The 18130-nt window shown below is 38.0% G+C and overlaps 1 protein-coding gene across 1 annotated transcript in view; it reads left to right on the top strand.

The window, feature by feature from the left end:
• Nucleotides 1-18130, top strand: part of LOC115219870 (VPS35 endosomal protein sorting factor-like) — a 51765-nt gene extending 33635 nt beyond the window's left edge. Inside the window, exons 16-26 of the mRNA XM_029790167.2 lie at nt 1281-1424; nt 2313-2398; nt 4071-4151; nt 5179-5341; nt 8819-8896; nt 9733-9847; nt 11351-11490; nt 13252-13417; nt 14949-15067; nt 17003-17149; nt 17866-18130. Of these exons, the coding sequence (XP_029646027.1) occupies nt 1281-1424; nt 2313-2398; nt 4071-4151; nt 5179-5341; nt 8819-8896; nt 9733-9847; nt 11351-11490; nt 13252-13417; nt 14949-15067; nt 17003-17149; nt 17866-17967 (1341 nt within the window). The 3' untranslated portion in view covers nt 17968-18130. The remainder of the gene's footprint in view (nt 1-1280; nt 1425-2312; nt 2399-4070; nt 4152-5178; nt 5342-8818; nt 8897-9732; nt 9848-11350; nt 11491-13251; nt 13418-14948; nt 15068-17002; nt 17150-17865) is intronic.

Here is an 18130-nt window from a genome sequence, read left to right as displayed (position 1 = left end):
AAATCTGTTATCTACTTTTGTTTCTAAGATTTTTAGTTGGTGTCCATTTATAATGTTACCAATTTAGTGAGAGGCTGTTCTATATTGAGAGATGTTGCTCTTCTACCATCTATCTGCTAACTGGTTAAAACTCCTGCTGCTCTTCATGGGCAGAGAGCTGCCTCTTGTATTCATATGTGCCCGGCCCTGATTAGCTGGAGAATGCCATAGCACAACTGCGCTATGACGCAACAACTAAAATAGCTTTCCTGACATGCTACAGATGCAGGTCACTCAGATTTCAAATTATGATGTTTAAAAGTGAAGGCATGGCTGTGTTGTTAAGTTTGTTTCACAGCCACATGGTTTCAGGTTCAGTCCCACCTTACAGCATCTTGGGAAAGTGACTTCCACTTAAGCCTTATGAGTGGATTTGGTAGATAGAAATTGAGTGTGTGTGTGTCTCCTTGTTTTGACATTATGTGACAGTTATAATTGAGTGACACCATCATTCAAATGGTATCTTTTATTTTCAATCTTCTGTGGAAGCATGTCTGGCCATGGGAGTGGGGAAATATTACCTTGCTTGAAAACTGGTGAAGGTTGGTGACAGCAAAAGCATTCAGCCATACAAAATTTGTCTCAATAAGACTTCATTTGACCCATGCAAGCATAGAATAATGGATGTAAAATCAACGATGATGGTGATGTCATTATTGCTGTTCATATTAACATATAATTCTTTGAAGGAATTGCATTTGAGATTTGAAATATTGGATTTGCAATTGAGAATTGAACCCTCAACCTAATGATCATCAGTCCAGCATTCTAACCACTAAGCCATGCACCTTCACACATTCTAACATGGTATTTGTTTGTTGTTGTTTTGCCTCAGTTTAACCCTGATCTAGCAGACCTATGATCAAAGGTGTTCCATGTGTGGCCATCTCATCGTTTTGTATATTAGAGACTACATTATCCACCATGTCCTATTTAAAAGACAGGGTGTGATTTTAGGATTGGATATTTGGCATGTTGTCCAACCAGACAGAGGCTGCCTTGGCACGTAAAAAGCACCCACTACACTCTCGGAGTGGTTGGCGTTAGGAAGGGCATCAAGCTGTAGAAACCCTGCCAGATCAAGACTGGAGCCTGGTGCAGCCATCTGGTTGCCAGCCCTCAGTCAAAACCGTCCAACCCATGCTAGCATGGAAAACGGACGTTAAATGATGATGATGTGTGTGCGATGCTTTGTTGCAGTCTGAGCAGGTTTTTATTATTCATTTTATTAATACTTTCAGAAACGTGAAATCAATACAGTGTTAAGTGATATCAGCAAACACATGTCCCCAGATCGGGCGTATGAAGACTATTATCCTCAACTTCAGTCAGTCGTCTCTAAAGTTTTGATTCACTTTCATAACTTTTCTGTACTTTTTGGACTGGTAAGTTTTTCTCACTGCTTTGGCTTATTTCTCTTAGCTCATTTTTTTCTTTTCTTTAAATTAAATAAATTACTGAGGCCATAACTCTTTTCTCCCCTATTTTGTACATGTCCTTTTTGAGGGCTACTTGTGGGACCTTTTTCTCACTAAAGGGTTCTTTTTTTCTTTTTAAACCTACTGTTTAATGTTATTAAGCTAGCAGAGTTATTAGAACAAATAGACATATTAAACATCACAAAGCATGCTAAGTTCAAATTCCGCCATGGTTGACTTTGCTTTTCATCCTTTCAGGGTCAATGAAATAAAGTACCAGTTGAGCACTGGGGTTGATATAATCAACTAGTCCCCTCTCCCTTCATAATTTCAGGTCTTGTGCTCCTAATAGAAAGGATTATTTGTAGCATGTTAAAGACTAGCTGAAACACTTGCTCACCCAGGCAGGGATAGACACCATGGTATGGGAGAGGGTCACAACACTGACGGAGATGTGGTGGGGTTGCATCCAGACTGCTGCAAGTAATTGTGAGAAAGCCTGAGCCACTGCAGTGGATAAGAAATACCAAAGAAGGGAAGTCATTGTCAGGACCCCAATCTGACCAAAGCCTATTTGCCCCAACTGCACCAGACCCTGTCATTCAACGATCGGTTTACAGAGCCACTTAAGGGCTTGCCACTCTTTCTCATGATCTTCAGACTTGAAGAACTGGCATTACATCATCATTTGCTTTGAGTTTATCATTTAAAACAAATTATCTCAGGTCTTTTGTAGTTCCTAAATTCTTATGAAGTAAACAACTTTGTATTATATAATTATCTGACTGTCTTCTTTTTGAATCACATGGTATTGAAAGGCTAATGAACATAACAATATTTCCATTTATCTTCCAGGATAAATTTTTGCCATTTCTCGACATGTTCCAGCGTGAGTCAGTGAAGGTAGAAGCATGCAAATCTATAATGGAAGCTTTTATTAAGTTAGTATTTGTTGTTATCTTTCAGATTGTTGTTTTGTTGTATTTTAGTAGGAAGAGGTTTGAAGAATCGGTAGAGCATATCCATCTTAATGCCTCAGTGTTTAAATACATGTTTTTTTTTTTATACTAACCCTCACCTTATCACTCCTTCATCTCTCTCTCTCTGTCTTTATATATATAAATATTTAAATAAATTTAAATATATATACATATATATAACGGGAAGCTTTATGAAAATAAACAAAAGACGAAGGCAGGTGGAATACAAACAAACAATTGTATTAGTATGGCGCTCAGGAATATAAATAAAACAAGTCTTTTACGTTTCGAGCCTACGCTCGAAGAGAAACACGGAAAGAAACAAGGAGAAAAAAAAATGCGTGCAGAAGCTAGCGAACCATAACCATCACTGCACCAAACTCTATTGTCTGCTTTGACATGGTTGACATGGTTTCTACGGCTTGATGCCCTTCCTAATGCCAACCACTTTATAGACTGTACAAGGTGCTTTTTACCTAATATATAGTGTGGGTGGGTGGAGTTGCAGACATAGGTGTGTTGATAAGAAGTTTGCTTTGCAAGCATGTGTTTTTAAGTTTAGTTACACTGTGTGGCACCTTCTGCATTTCTGGGCCAATTAAAGCCTTGTGAATGGATTTGGTCAGTAGAAAGTGAAAGAAGCACATTATGAGTATGCTTGTGTGTGAGGGTATATATATATATATATATGTATATATCTGTATGTGTGTGTGTATATATATATTAACACATACACGTGTATGTATGTATGTGTATATATATATATACATATATATATCTCATATACGCACACACAAGTCTGATTTGCCTATATAGCTAAGACTTTTATAGGTGTGAAACAACCAGCCATAACAACCAACCTTATATATATAGGTAGTGGGGAGCGATTTTCTTCACTACTTCAGGGAGTGACGACCCTGCCTGACACGAATCCAGGGCTCGGCTGGCAGTACCCGGTATGGGCCCCTATCCAGGGTTACGGAAAGGAACAACCTTCAAAGAAATCTGGAGTGGAGCCCCATAGGCGGTTTAGTGTTCGACTCGACACTCTTCCGGCAGCTCCTGCAACCAAGCTGGTGCCAAAGGTAATGCTCTGCACTCGTTTGGACTACATCAGCAAGGTTGAGAGAGGAATCCTGATGATTGGGCTACCCAGGATTTTTATACATCTAGCCCAGGCCTGCGCAAAACTAGAGTGGAAACTAGAGAGGACATGAAATGTAAAAACTAGATTGGATTAGTTTATGCGCAACTCCATTGTCTCCTGAGACAAAAGGATGCCAACAATATGTGTGTGTGTGAATGAATGAGTCTTTCATCTTGATAATAAATATTAATTGTAAATAAATTACACTGTTCATTTGTTGGTAATTTCCAGTGGAAACTTGCCCAGACTTGGGGGAAAATATTAGCTTGTTTGGAAACAACTGGTGACAAACAGGAGTGTCAAGCCTTTGTGAATCTTCCTCAACGAATCTTGTCTGGAAAAGCAGACGTTAAAGCAAAGATGGTGACACATATCTTCCATTGTGTTGCTGCTTTTTCTCACCTCTATGTCTTTCTCTCTCTATTTCTTGTCTCACAATTCCTGTCTGTCTCACTCACCCATTCAGTCTCACCTCTATCTCTGCAGGTACCAAACAGAACCCACTGATGACCCTGTTATTATCAACACCATGATGTTTCTTTGTAAAGTAGCCCATGACTCTGTCAAGTAAGTATTTTTCAAAATATTTGAAACAAACAGGAAAATTAGGAAAGTTGAAAGTGGGTTTAATTACCCTTCGTTAAAGTAATTGAGTTTGATTGCCTTTCATTAATTTAACTGGATTTCATTGCCTTTCATTAAGATAACTGGATTTGTTTGCTCTTACCATGATTGCTCAATTTCCTTTCATTAATATAACTGGGTTTGATTGGCTCAGTGGCTAGAGAGTCGAGCTTACGATCGTGAGGTTGTGAGTTCGAATCCTGGACCGGGCTGCATGTTGTGCTCTTGAGCAAGACACTTTATTTCACGTTGCTCCAGTCCACTCAGCTGTAGAAATGAGTTGCGACGTCACTGGTGCCAAGCTGTATTGGCCTTTGCCTTTCCTTTGGATAACACTGGTGGCGTGGAGAGGGGAGGTCGTTATGCATGGGTGACTGCTGGTCTTCCATAAACAACCTTGCCCTGACTTGTGCCTGGGAGGGTAACATTCTAGGTGCAATCCTATGGTCAGCCATGACCGAAGGGGGTCTCAGCTCAGCTCAGCTCAGATTGCTCATTTGTTAATAAAACTGGGTTTGAGTTCTAATCCTGCCGTGAGCAACTTTGTCATCCTCTCAGGGTCAATTAAAACAAAAAAGCAATAACCAACCCTTTTAAGTAGACTGGTACAACTGTAAAGACATTGAACTGAATGCCTGGTGGTGTTTGTTCAAGCTCTTTGAGTTCAAATCCCACCACAGCTTACCTGAGTGGTAGACTTAACCCTCAGCCTGGTTTGACACAATCACCTGACAACTTGGATGCCTTTAGTGGGGTTCTCTCTGTTGCAAACATTCAAACCAGGTCACCTATCTGATGACATCTTGCTCCCCAAGTCTTGGAGGCCCTGTAAGGGGTCATGGCTATCACCTTTTGTCTCCACTAAAACAATGCTACCCTTTTTTTTTTGTTTTTACCTTTATTCTCCTGCTCATTATCTACTTTTTACCATCCATAATTACTCCATTTCTCTCTTTTTCTCTTTCTTCAGTGCTTTGACTCTTGAAGATGAGAAGAGGTTAATTAGTAATTTGATAATTGGTTTCCTGCGGAAGGTCACATTTGGCCAAGATTTTGAGCAGCAACTCAGCTTTTTCGTTGAGGCCCGTGCCACTTTCAGCAACCTGGACCCAGTCCTTGTGGCTCTCATTCATGTAAGTATCTCAAGTTATGCAGTTATTTAACCATTGATCAGTTGCTATTGAGATTTCTTAGCGTGTCTAGAATTGCATTGGCCAATAGCTGATTGGTTAGAAGTTAGACCACATGGTCCTTAGTTCCAACCACTTCACAACAGTTTACTTGACTGTGAAGTGGTCGCTGATAACACAACTAGCTACAGAATTTCTTCAACAAGGAATAGATGAATAGAGAAACATCTCTACCCATGCAATCATGAAAAGCTGGATATGAAATGGGTCACTTATTTGCACATACAGGGATGTGAATTAGATCGCACATTTGCATACATGGGAATGCAAAGGTATCAGATTAGAGCCTGGTGTGGTCTCCTGGTTTGCCAGTACCCGGTCAAACCATCCATCCCATGCCAGCATGGAAAACGGACAGACGATGGTGATAATGGGTGTGTGCAAATGTGTGATGTAGGTATGGTTAAGTTCAGATTCAGTCCTCCATGTGGCACCTTTGGCACATGTCTTCTACTATAGCCTCATGTTGACCAAGTCCTTGTGAGTGGATTTGGTTGACAGAAACAGAAACAAACCCATCTTGTGTTTGTGTGTTTGTTTGTGTCTTTGTGTTTGTTTTGTGTGTGTCTTGACATCTCTGGATAGTTATAAATGAGTGTCACCCTCATACAAGCAGACTCCTTCCTTTCCAATCTTCCTCGAAAATATGTATGGACATGTAGAAATATTACCTTACTTGGAAACTGGTAAGAATTGGATGACAGCCATGGAAAATCTGCCTCAATGAATTTTGTCTGACCCATGCAAGTGTGGAAAAGTGAATATTAAAATGATCATGATGATACTGATTTGCCCTTTCCACTGATGTAGTGAGCCTTTTGAAAGCATGAATGACTCAACATCACAGTCTGTAACAAATCTTTTTTCATTTTGTGCAGTTAACCAAAAAGGCATAAATGAAAAGCAATATTTTGAAATATTGATATGTGTATGTATAAGATGAGAATGTTTCCAACTATCTTCATCTTCAGAGTTGTAAAAAGTTTTCTTATATTTACATGTATTAATTAGCTTTGTCTCTGATATTGAAACCGATCAAAATTTAAAAAAAAGATATTTAGTCTTCAAATTTAAAAAAGCTTATGTTAACAATAACTCTTTACTGCATCAAAATCAAACCAAATCAAAATAGATGAACATCAATGGAATTTGTATCTTTGTGGTACCAGTGTCGGTGGCACATAAGAAAACCATCCGAACGTGGCCGTAGCCAGTACCGCATCGACTGGCCTCCGTGCTGTGGGCACGTAACAAACACCATCCGATCGTGGCCGTTCGCCAGCCTCGTCTGGCACCTGTGTCGGTGGCACAAAAAAAAAACACCATCCAAGCGTGGCCGTTCGCCAGCCTCGTCTGGCACCTGTCTCGGTGGCACATAAAAAACACCATCCGAGCGTGGCCGTCTGCCAGCCTCGTCTGGCACCTGTGTCGGTGGCACATAAAAAACACCATCCGAGCGTGGCCGTTCGCCAGCCTCGTCTGGCACTTGTGTCGGTGGCTCATAAAATCACCCACTACACTCTCGGAGTGGTTGGCATTAGGAAGGGCATCCAGCTGTAGAAACACTGCCAGATCTGACTGGCCTGGTGCAGCCTTCAGGCTCCCCAGACCCCAGTTGAACCGTCCAACCCATGCTAGCATAGAAAGCGGACGTTAAACGATGATGATGATGATCACTAGCAATGAAAAATGGAGCCTTTTTATGTATTAATCGGCTTCATCTCTGATATATTGAACCCGGAACCATGTGGTTGGGAAGCAAGCTTCCTACCACACAGCCACGTTTCCTCAAGTGGTGGTACCCTAGCATGACCACACCCTTTGGGCTGGAACATATAAAGGAATAATATCTCCATATTTATTTTGGTGAGTTGATGACAGGACATTCATATTACTCAACCTGCTAGAAACAGCAGCCAAGATTCAGTAATTTCTACTGTCAAGGCATTGATAGGCTTGTGGAATGTTGGCAAGAAGTTATGAACAATGAAGAGGAATATATTTTTGACTCATTGGTTAAAATTGTTGATAAAAAAATTGGGATTAAAATTAAATGGGGGCGGGGAACAAAAAGAGAATGCAAATTTATCTGATAACCCAATACATGCACTCACAGAGACCTACTCATACAGATTTATAGAATTACTATGCATCCCTGTTGACTGCACTGGATTAACCATTAAACAAAATAAGCAGGTGCTTAGGACATCAAAGGCAGGGGAAGCATCACTGAAATGGTAAATGGTTCACAGCACAAAAGAAAATGGTATTAACCCTTTAGCATTCAAACCGGCCATATCCGGCCAGAATATTTAACCTGTTTTATATTGAAACTGACCAGAGCTTGCCTCTTACTTCTGCCCTACCATGTCATTCTAAAACTAAAAAAACCACATCACTGAAATCTCTAAACTACAAGATAATACATGATTAATTCAAAACAATATAAATAAACAAACATCACATTTGAGAGAATAATCTGGACACTAAAGGGTTAAACTTGCTAAAATAATATTTGAAGCAGTTTCTGACCAGGAATATGATTTCGAAGTGTTCATGTGATCAAAGACTTTGCAATTAAAAAAAAAGCAGAAAACTTTTCAAATATAAAGTGGGAGCATACGAAAATAAACATTATTTCCCATCTTATTATTAGTTTTGAAAAATAAAAATTTATATATTTTATGGTTTATTATTGTTTATATTTTGAATTACATATGTATGGGGGCACTGAAATTTTTTAACTGCTTAGGGTCTCTATAGGCCTTAATCCGACCCTGCCTATTAGCAATGGATCAAACACTTTTATGCCCCGTTTCCTTGTCCCTCTCATTTGCCCTATTCTCTCTTTCCCTTTCTCCTTCTTGTATCTCTTCTTCTCTTGTCTCATATAATTATCATATCATTAACATTAGGTAGCAAGTTAGCAGTCATTTGCACACTGGATAAAAATGCTTCATGGCATTTCTTCTGGTTTCGTGTTTTGGGTTCAAATACTTATTTCTCTATTACCCACAAGGGGTTAAACACAGAGGGGACAAACAAGGACAGACATAGTTATTAAATCGATTATATCAACTCCAGTGCGTAACTGGTACTTATTTAATTGACCCCGAAAGGATGAAAGGCAAAGTCGACCTCGGCGAAATTTGAACTCAGAACGTAACGACAGACGAAATACAGCTATGCATTTCGTCCGGCGTGCTAACGTTTCTGCCAGCTCGCCAGCTCGTCGTCTTGGGTTCAAATACTGCTGAGGTTGACTTTGTCTTTCATCTTTTCAGTTTTTGATTAAATAAGAACCAGTTAAGCACTGGAGGCAATATAATTGACTCGCTCCCTCTCCCAAAAATTTCAGGCTTTGTGCTTTAGTAGAAAAGATTGTAAAATGATTAACATATACATTATTTCTGTCTGCAGTCTGTGAACCAGCTTGCTATGTCCACACACAAGATTGTCAAAGGGAAACACACAAAAAAGACTGCTGCTTTTGTGAAGGTAAGGTTGATATTTGTCTCCTGCTAAATTCTAGTTTCTGCAGCAAGACCCCTGTTTCTATTCTTCTATCATACTGTAACCTCTCATCACCAGGCCACCTCCTTCAGTACTACCCCTATCTCAAAGGATCTTTTTGTCAGTGCTGGTGCCCCATAAAAAAAAAAAAACACTCCGTCAGGTGGTTGGCATTAGGAAGGGCATCAAGCCATAGAAACCATGCCAAAACAGATAGTGGAGCTTGATGCAGTCCCGAGGCACCAGATCCTGTCCAACTCATACCAGCATGGAAGATGGATAAAGGATGATAGAAGAGACACTCGTAGATTTTGGTGCTTCCAATAAATTTTGAAAGCGTAAATGCAAATATGGCTCTGTGTGTGTGTGTGGTGTGTGTGTGTGAACTATTGCACTAATGTAGTGAACCTTTTGAAACTATGAATGACTTGACATCACACTGTGTAACAGATTTTTTTCATTTTGTGTACTTAACCAAAAAAGGCATGAATGAAAAGTGATAGCTAAAAATATTGATGTATGTATAAGATTACAAATGCTTCCAACTATTATCATCATCATCGTAATCATCAGAGTTTTAAAAAAGTTTTCTTATATTTACATGTATTAATCAGCTTCAACTCTGATATTGAGACCAATCAAAATTTAAAAAAAAATATTTTGTCTTCAAATTTAAAAAAAAGCTTTTCACATTAACATCAAAAGTAACTCTTCATTGCATCATCACTAGTGATGAAAAATGGTGCCTTTATGTCAACATGAAGCAGCAGAAAAAACGGTATGGTTACTTACCATTCTGTATTTTTTTTCTTCAATTCCAGGCTTGTGCTGCATATTGCTTCATCACAATTCCATCACTAAGGTTCACATATAGTCAGTTGAGCCTGTACTTAGTTTCTGGACAAGTGGCACTCTTAAACCAATGTCTTGGTCAAGGTTGGTCACTCACTGCTTTCTTTTTTCTTTTTTTTTATTTAATCCTTTTTTTTTGTTGTTGATTTTATATTTTCTTTTTGTTTTCCTGTTATTTTAATTGGATTGAATTAAATTAAAGGAGATAAGCAAACATTAAGGTGATAACTGTTCTGATACTTTCAGTCTTTAGTGTCTTTTATGTATGGTTTCATGGACATCTTTGAGGAGTTGTGCAGTTGCTTAGGGGTATATATGGTTCTGTATGTAGTTTTGTGTGTATATATGTAGTTTTGTGTACATGTATATATATTTATATATATGTGTGTGTGTATGTATGTATATATGTGTGTATATATGTGTGTGTATGTATGTATATATGTGTGTATATATGTGTGTGTATGTATGTATATATGTGTGTATATATGTGTGTGTATGTATGTATATATGTGTGTGTATGTATGTATATATGTGTGTGTATGTATGTATATATGTGTGTGTATGTATGTATATATGTGTGTGTATGTATGTATATGTGTGTATATATATATATATAATGTATGTGTATATATATATGTATGTGTGTGTATGTGTATATATATATATATATGTGTGTATATATATATATGTGTGTGTGTGTATATATATATATGTGTGTATATATATATATGTATGTGTGTATATATATATATGTATGTGTGTATATATATATATGTATGTGTGTGTATATATATATGTATGTGTGTGTATATATATATGTATGTGTGTATATATATATATATGTATGTGTGTGTATATATATGTATGTGTGTGTATATATATATATATGTGTGTATATATATATATATGTGTGTATATATATATGTGTGTGTGTGTATATATATGTTTCAGTCATTTGACTGTGGCCATCCTGGAGCACCGTCTTTATTCGACCGAATTGACCCCCAGGACTTATTCTTTGTAAGCCTAGTACTTATTCTATCAGTCTCTTTTGCTGAACCGCTAAGTTACGGGGACGTAAATACACCAGCATCGGTTGTCAAGCGATGTTGGGGAGACAAACACAGACACACACACACATATATATACATATATATATATATATATATATATATGACAGGCTTCTTTCAGTTTCCGTCTACTAAATCCACTCACAAGGCTTTGATCGGCCCAAGGCTATAGTAGAAGACATTTACTCAAGGTGCCACACAGTGGGACTGAACCCGGGACCATGTGGTTTGTTAGCAAGCTACTTACCACACAGCCACTCCTACGCCTATATATATATATATATAAATAATATATGGCTGTGTATATGTCTCACTCTGTGTGAATATATGTCTTAAAGAAGTATGTTGTTGATGGTGACTTTGAAGATTCCAGCCAGAAAGGGGCTGCCCCTTTTGCTGTAATAATGATGGTGTTGGTGATAATGATGATTGTTATAATTTTGACATTTCTTTATATGAAAATGTCTTATATATAATTTGTTATATTAGCGATGTCCTTCTATTTGCTCCACTGCAGCTGATGAATTCTTCAAGGCTATCGTACTGTTGATCCCAGAAATTCCTCGGAGTTTAAAGATCGACAATGTGGTCCGGCAGACTGAACCATTATTGGTTGAATTCCTGAGTAACTTCATCTCGACTCTTCTCGTGGTACCAGTGAGTATTGTTGCCAAAAAAAAAAAAAGCTGTTCTCTTTTCCTCTTATTGCCTTCCATACTTTATCTTTTATTTGTATCAGTCATTGGACTGCGGCCAAGCTGGGGCATCATCGATGGGCTTAGTTGAGCAAATCAACCCCAGTACTTATTTTTAAGTCTAGTGCTTATTTTATTGGCCTCTTTTGCCAAATGGCCTAGTTATGGGGACATAACCAACCTAACACAGTTTCCTATTTCTTTACTTTCACACAGTTTCCGTGTATCAAATTTACTAACGAGGTATTGGTTAGCTAGGGGCTATAACAGAAAATACTTGCTTAAGGTGTCATGCAATGGGACTGAACCCAAAACCACATGATTGCAAAGTGAGTTTCTTAGCCACACAGCTAATCCAGCACCGATATATCAAGGGCAAAAAAAAAACTGAGCTTTGAGTTTATTAAGTTCGGTTGTCAGAGAAAGAGGAAGTAAGTCTGGACAAATTGTGAAAGTATATATATCAGCAGAAACATTCCACCCTACCCACCCCACCACTACTAAAAGGAATCTCTATATATATAAACGGCAAAATGTCTGTCTGTGTGTGTGTCCTTTATACAAATCCGCAATTTTTCAGTTAGAGGGCTCGCACTTTCTATGGTCATTCAAAATTGTCCAAGGGTGGTCGTGCACATCTTTACATTTCCCCAGTCACCCCGCAAAGCCATTAAAAAGTCAATAGAAGTGACTTTTTTGTGAATTTTCTATCCAAAACCCAATCCAAATGCCCGAAACTTGATATGCCAATTGAATGCCAGCTAGCTGTATGTGATTGGTCGGAGATTTGGACAGTACTCGCGTGTATGTGCGCACACACGCAGCTGTATATGCATGCACCAGCACTATAACCCAGCGTTGCCGGGTCATAGTGCTAGTATATATATATATATATATATATATATATATATCACACAGCTGCATCCTCATTACACACAAAAAGTCATTGCCAAGAAGACTTACTGAAATAATTCATTACTGTTGCCACGGGATGCCCTTATAAGACTTTTAAGCCCTGCCAAGCTTTTACACATTTTATTACATAATAGACAACAGTACTGGCTGGCAGGAGAAACGGGTGCCACCATATGCACTCTCTTAACATGTCTTTTTAGACCTCCAACTGAAAGGCACACCCTTCCACATTTTATACATGTTCTGTTATGAATTTTAATAGCCACATCATTGTTTATCATAGGGGTCGATTTCTATGAGAATTTTGATGGCTCACCAGGCCTGCATGACTCAAACACCTCCACCCACAAACTACACACATAAAAAGCAACACTCTCTCACTTTCCACAGGTTCCCCCCTTCTAAGCCCCCCGCCCCCAATTCTCTCATACTCCACTCTCTCCCTCTCAAACCTTGAACAACCATCATGCACTATCTTCTTCCTCCATCCATCATGGTCTTGTGCCGCCCTCTCCCAATTACCAGCTGCAATTGAGGCACATTATTGATGAGCTATCACTGATGGCAATGGAAAGACTCTGATAATTCAACTGATTGATTGACCAATCAATTGGTTTAGTAATAATGATAAAATGAAGTAAAATATAGCCAGCATGGTTTTTTTTCCCATTGGCAAAATGACCCATCCAAAGTATAGCAACAATAATTTCTGAATTTAAAAATAATTGGTTACACCACCACTACAACTACTACTGATGATGATGGTGATGATAATAGTGATAATGAAAATAATTTTCTGTTCTTTCAGGACAATCCTGATGCTGGCGTGATGTATGTCTTAAAGGGATTGCTAAATGTGTTAAAAGGTTACAACACAGATGCGAACACAGACGGGAAAATAGTGCTTTACATCCGAGTGTTGTGCATGCTATCAGGTTCCTGTCAGGAAGATTACCTGTATCATGTTAGCAAAGGTAAGAACGACAAGAGAAGCTAATAAAGCAGTGATTGAGGAAAAGTATGTAACACAATGAAGGACACAAGGAAAAATACTCATATGACTGTGTGGTTTAGAAGTTGGCTTCGCAACCACATGGCTCTGTGTTCTATCCCACTTCCCAGTACTTTGAGAAAGTATTTTTTTACCATAGCTTTGTGTTCAATAATAACTTGTGAGCAAGATTAAATGGACACTGCATAAGCCTGTATGTTTGTGTTTGTCTTCATGTCCGAGATGTAGGACATATGTGATTGTGTCTTGCCACAATTCTCTTTTTTTCTATAAAAATTCCACTTTCTGATATTTAATGTCTCTTTCTTTCAATCAGTTTATATATATATATCACCGTGACTGACCAGGTTATCAGATGTTGCTACACATCGCTGGTCACCATGCGCTTCGCATTGTTTTAGCCTTCAAATGATGTCACCCCGCTGGCTAAGCGAGCAGGCCAACAGAAGAAAGAGTGAGAGAAAGTTGTGGCGAAAGAGTATAGCAGGGATCGCCACCACCTCCTGCCGGAGCCCCGTGGAGCTTTAGGTGTTTTCACTCAATAAACACTCACAACGCCCGGTCTGGGAATCGAAACTGCGAACCTACAACTGCGAGTCCGCTGCCCTAATCAGTGGGCCATTGCACCTCCACCTATATATATATATATATATATATATATAATGAAATTATTGTGTATGGTGTTCAGGTGCACTAAAACTCATCAAACGTGCATGTACAGTACATAGAATTATGTGCAAAAGTCAGGAAAGTGAACAGTGTATGAGTCATGATATACATGTGTGCATGCATATGGAGGGTGGTATATCACATGTAGTGTTGGTGAATTTCAGGAAGCATGGAAGTTTTAAAGGATGCAATGTCTCAGCAGCTAACAACTGATGCAGGTAGTTTGTTCCATGCTTCAGCAACTCTGAGTGTGAAAAATGTTTCTGAAAGTCATGGGAGCTGTGCTGTTTTCTGACTTTGAAAGCATGCCCACATGTGTTAGACACATGGAGCTCAAAAAGGTGCTCAAGGTGGTTGTTGGCACAATGGGTAATGATTTTGTGGGTGTTTACCAAGTCAGTTGCCAGACTTCAGAGCTTCAAAGCTTCCTACCACACAGCCATGTGATGTTTGTTTTCTCGATATGGTGGTACCCTAGCATGGCCACACCCTTTGGGCTGGAACATATAAAGAGGTAAAGTTATAATACCACCAAATTTATTTTGGTGAGTTGATGACAGAACATTTTGTGATTGTTCAGCCTGCTAGAAATAACAGCCAAATCTCCCTCAAAACACACCATACCATCTTAAGAAAAAAAGGAAGGAATCATTAGCAATATATTTAGATTCCATCTAAAATGATAGGCTAATCATAACTAGAATACACTTTTGATAAGTTTGCTCGGTCAAAGCCAGCCTGGGGCTAAAAAACAATCACTGTGTTTTACTTTCTTTTATTCTATTTTTTTTATTCACTTTGTTGTCTTTGGTTTCTGTTTTCAGTTGATTCCAATGATAAACTATATGGTTCAGATCCAATATTCATTGAAGAAGTTAGAACCATATGTGACTCGTTAATCACCGAAATTCTTGGACACTTAAAAACACTGGCATCACAAGAGGTAAGCTGGAACATCTTCATGGGTTCAATATTTTGGAAGATTCTAATGTTTTATCGCTACAGTTCTTATTCTCTCCCCAATTTTTTTTTTTTAGTTTAGTTATTAATCTGGCTTCCAACTTGATAATATTGTCTTCATTAGTTATTTTATCTCACCTGAAGTGTTATATTAAATAAAAATTATCATCAGACACGCTTATATTTTTATACTCCTCTCCACACACACACACACACACACACATGTATGTGTTTGGAAACACGGAGTGAAAATTGTGCTTCAGTATAAAGGTTATTCATTTATTTAAAGCTGAGATTTCACCCTGTCACTCCAAAACCTCACTGAAGAGTTTTGAGATCAATTCCAACACTTGCAAAATGCAAGCACAAGATGGTGTTTGGAACATAAATTAACATGGAGAGCATTTTTCTGTCTACCTTGTGTGTATTATAAAACAGTGTCTTGGGGAGTTGAGTGTCAGGCATTCACACAAGGTAGCTCTGATCTAGCAGACCTGTGACTCAAAGACCATCTTCAAACAGACCATTGACCAGAATGTGTCCTTGGATGCAACAGTCAAGCAACTGGCACCCATGTTGGTAGCATGTAAAAGCACTCCATTACACTCTCAAAGTGGTTGGCATTAGGAAGAGCATCCAGCCATAGAAAACCATGTCGAATCAAACTTATGTCTGGTGTAGCTTACCATCCCTGGTCAAACTGTCCAACCCATGCCAGCATGGACAATTGGATGTTAAATGATGATGATGGTATATATGCGAATCTTATTGAGCCCTGAATAATTGAGGAAGAGGTTGATTTTCCAATGCCAATGTATAGAAGTATCGCTGTGCCATGGGTGCACATAATAGTATACACACACATTAATATTCTTTAATTTTTTTAATACCAACCCACCTGAGATTGGCCCAATTTCTATGATAAAAATTCCCTGTTCTAAAGTAGCATTCAGATTACTCTGTCAAATATGTTTCTGTTCTACCCCTTAATGGATCAATTATTTTGACATGGTGTTTCATTTCAGAGCATATTTTTTTTATTTCCTTTTTTAATTATATACACTGTGTTAATTACAAAAAGAGTTTTTTATCTTGTTTCTTCTATTTTTTATTATAGAAATTAAAATGTACTTTTTACTCATTTGGATTTAAACGAGTTAGCTCAGACATTGAAAAAAAACATATAACTTAACTATCTTTGATTTCTTTTATAAGATGTATTGCTTTTAAATCAAAGGAAAATTTTTTTTAAATGAGATAGTTTATTTAGAATGATAATTTTTAAAACAAGGGGTTACACACAGTTATCTTGCAGACATCATACATGTATCTTCTTTCTCTTCAAATCTTCTTTCCTTTAGCGTCTCTCTTCTCTGCGCATTTTACACACTGTCTTGTAGGGTTCTTTTTCTTATCACTTGGTGGTATTTCCATGGTAAAGTGACCAGCTGGGGCAAATCTTGTTGGATGTGGGATCGATGATGGTCTTCATGGTTGCGTGGGAGGCAATAAGGGCCTATATTTTTCAATGAGCTTGATGATTATTTGCATTCTAAATTGCATTTTCATAACAGAAGCTGAAGTTTCCAAAGATGCTTTATACGAAACATAAGATAGCCAAATCCATCAAATGAAAAAAATACTGTTTTTTTTTTTTTAAACAACGCAAGTAAATTCATGATTGCTCAAAAATGAAATGATACAAAACAAATAAACTCGTTTGAGTGCTAAGATTAAAAGTTAATTTTGACCGAGTATACTCGTGTGGTTCTAAAAAGATACATTTGCGATGCATGAGTAAACTCGGGATAATCCATTAAGGGGTTAAAATGCCAAATACTGTGATTTTCGCCTTGAGAGGACATCATTTAATCCCTTGATTCTTTGATTAATTGTGATTTCTTTTTTTCTTGTCCAGGCATTTAAAAGACAAAGCTATCTTGCTCTGGAGCTCTTCAACACTATTGTTACCCATGGACAACTGACAGAAGCCAATATGCTTACTTTAGCTGTTAATCTCTGGGGATTATCACAGAAGCATGGTTGCATGGATAAGAAACAAATTGTAAGTGAGAGGGATCATCTCCATTTTTTTTCTTTTAATAAATAAGTAAATGAATATCTATTATATAAAAGCTGTTCTGTCCGTCTGTGTGTGTCTTGTAGGATCGCGGGCATCCTCCATCCAACTGCGCTCAAATTTGATATGTAGATACCGACAGTATCAGGGCATGTATAAGTTTTGAAAAAATTACAAAAATCGATTCCAGGTGAGAATGTGATCGATAAAGCCATGGGAACATGCAAGTACATCAGCTGTTGCGATCGATACTACGCGTGCGCAAGAAAAATGCACGTGCAGTTTGCACAAAAAAAGCCCGGCTGGCTTGAAATAATGCCTCAAAATGGGACGGTCAGATAAGTTGTTTTGAGAAAATTTGGTTTAAATGTTTGACAACTCAGCACCGTCTATTGGACAGGGAGGCGTTTTGCTTGTATATATATATATATAAAAGTAAAATAAGGATTCAGATAGGATCAGGTGTTTGAGAGAGTGATACAGGAAGAGTATCTGGCTACAGAAAATCTGCTTCAACAGATTCCATTTGAGTCATGTAAGCATGAATAAGCAGACATTAAAACGATGTTGACGATGATACACATTTGACTTAATTAATTGCCCAAACAACTTTTGTAACATCCACCAATATAATTAGTCAATTGAATTTTTGCATTTTATTCTATTTTCCTTTTTTTTTTTACTCCCTTTTCTCTTTTCAGACTCAAGCCCAGCATTATGTACAATTAAAAGCCAAAAACAACATGGCCAATAAGGGTTTCACCAGTTTAGCTAGTAAAATGTCATCGGAGTTCCAATCGTGATACTAATTTGAAGCTGAAGCACCTGCTTAGATCTCTCACTGAATCTGATGCTGGGAGTATGTAGAATCGTCAAAAATAAAATCAAAAGTTCATTTGTTATCTACTTAACGATTTTTGATAACGCCTTACGACTATAATTAAATAAACCCTGTCTCACTTTGCA

This window comes from Octopus sinensis, linkage group LG15 (assembly GCF_006345805.1).
Source record: "Octopus sinensis linkage group LG15, ASM634580v1, whole genome shotgun sequence".
Taxonomy (NCBI): Eukaryota; Metazoa; Mollusca; class Cephalopoda; order Octopoda; family Octopodidae; genus Octopus; species Octopus sinensis.
This window is presented reverse-complemented; position numbering and strand designations above follow the sequence as displayed.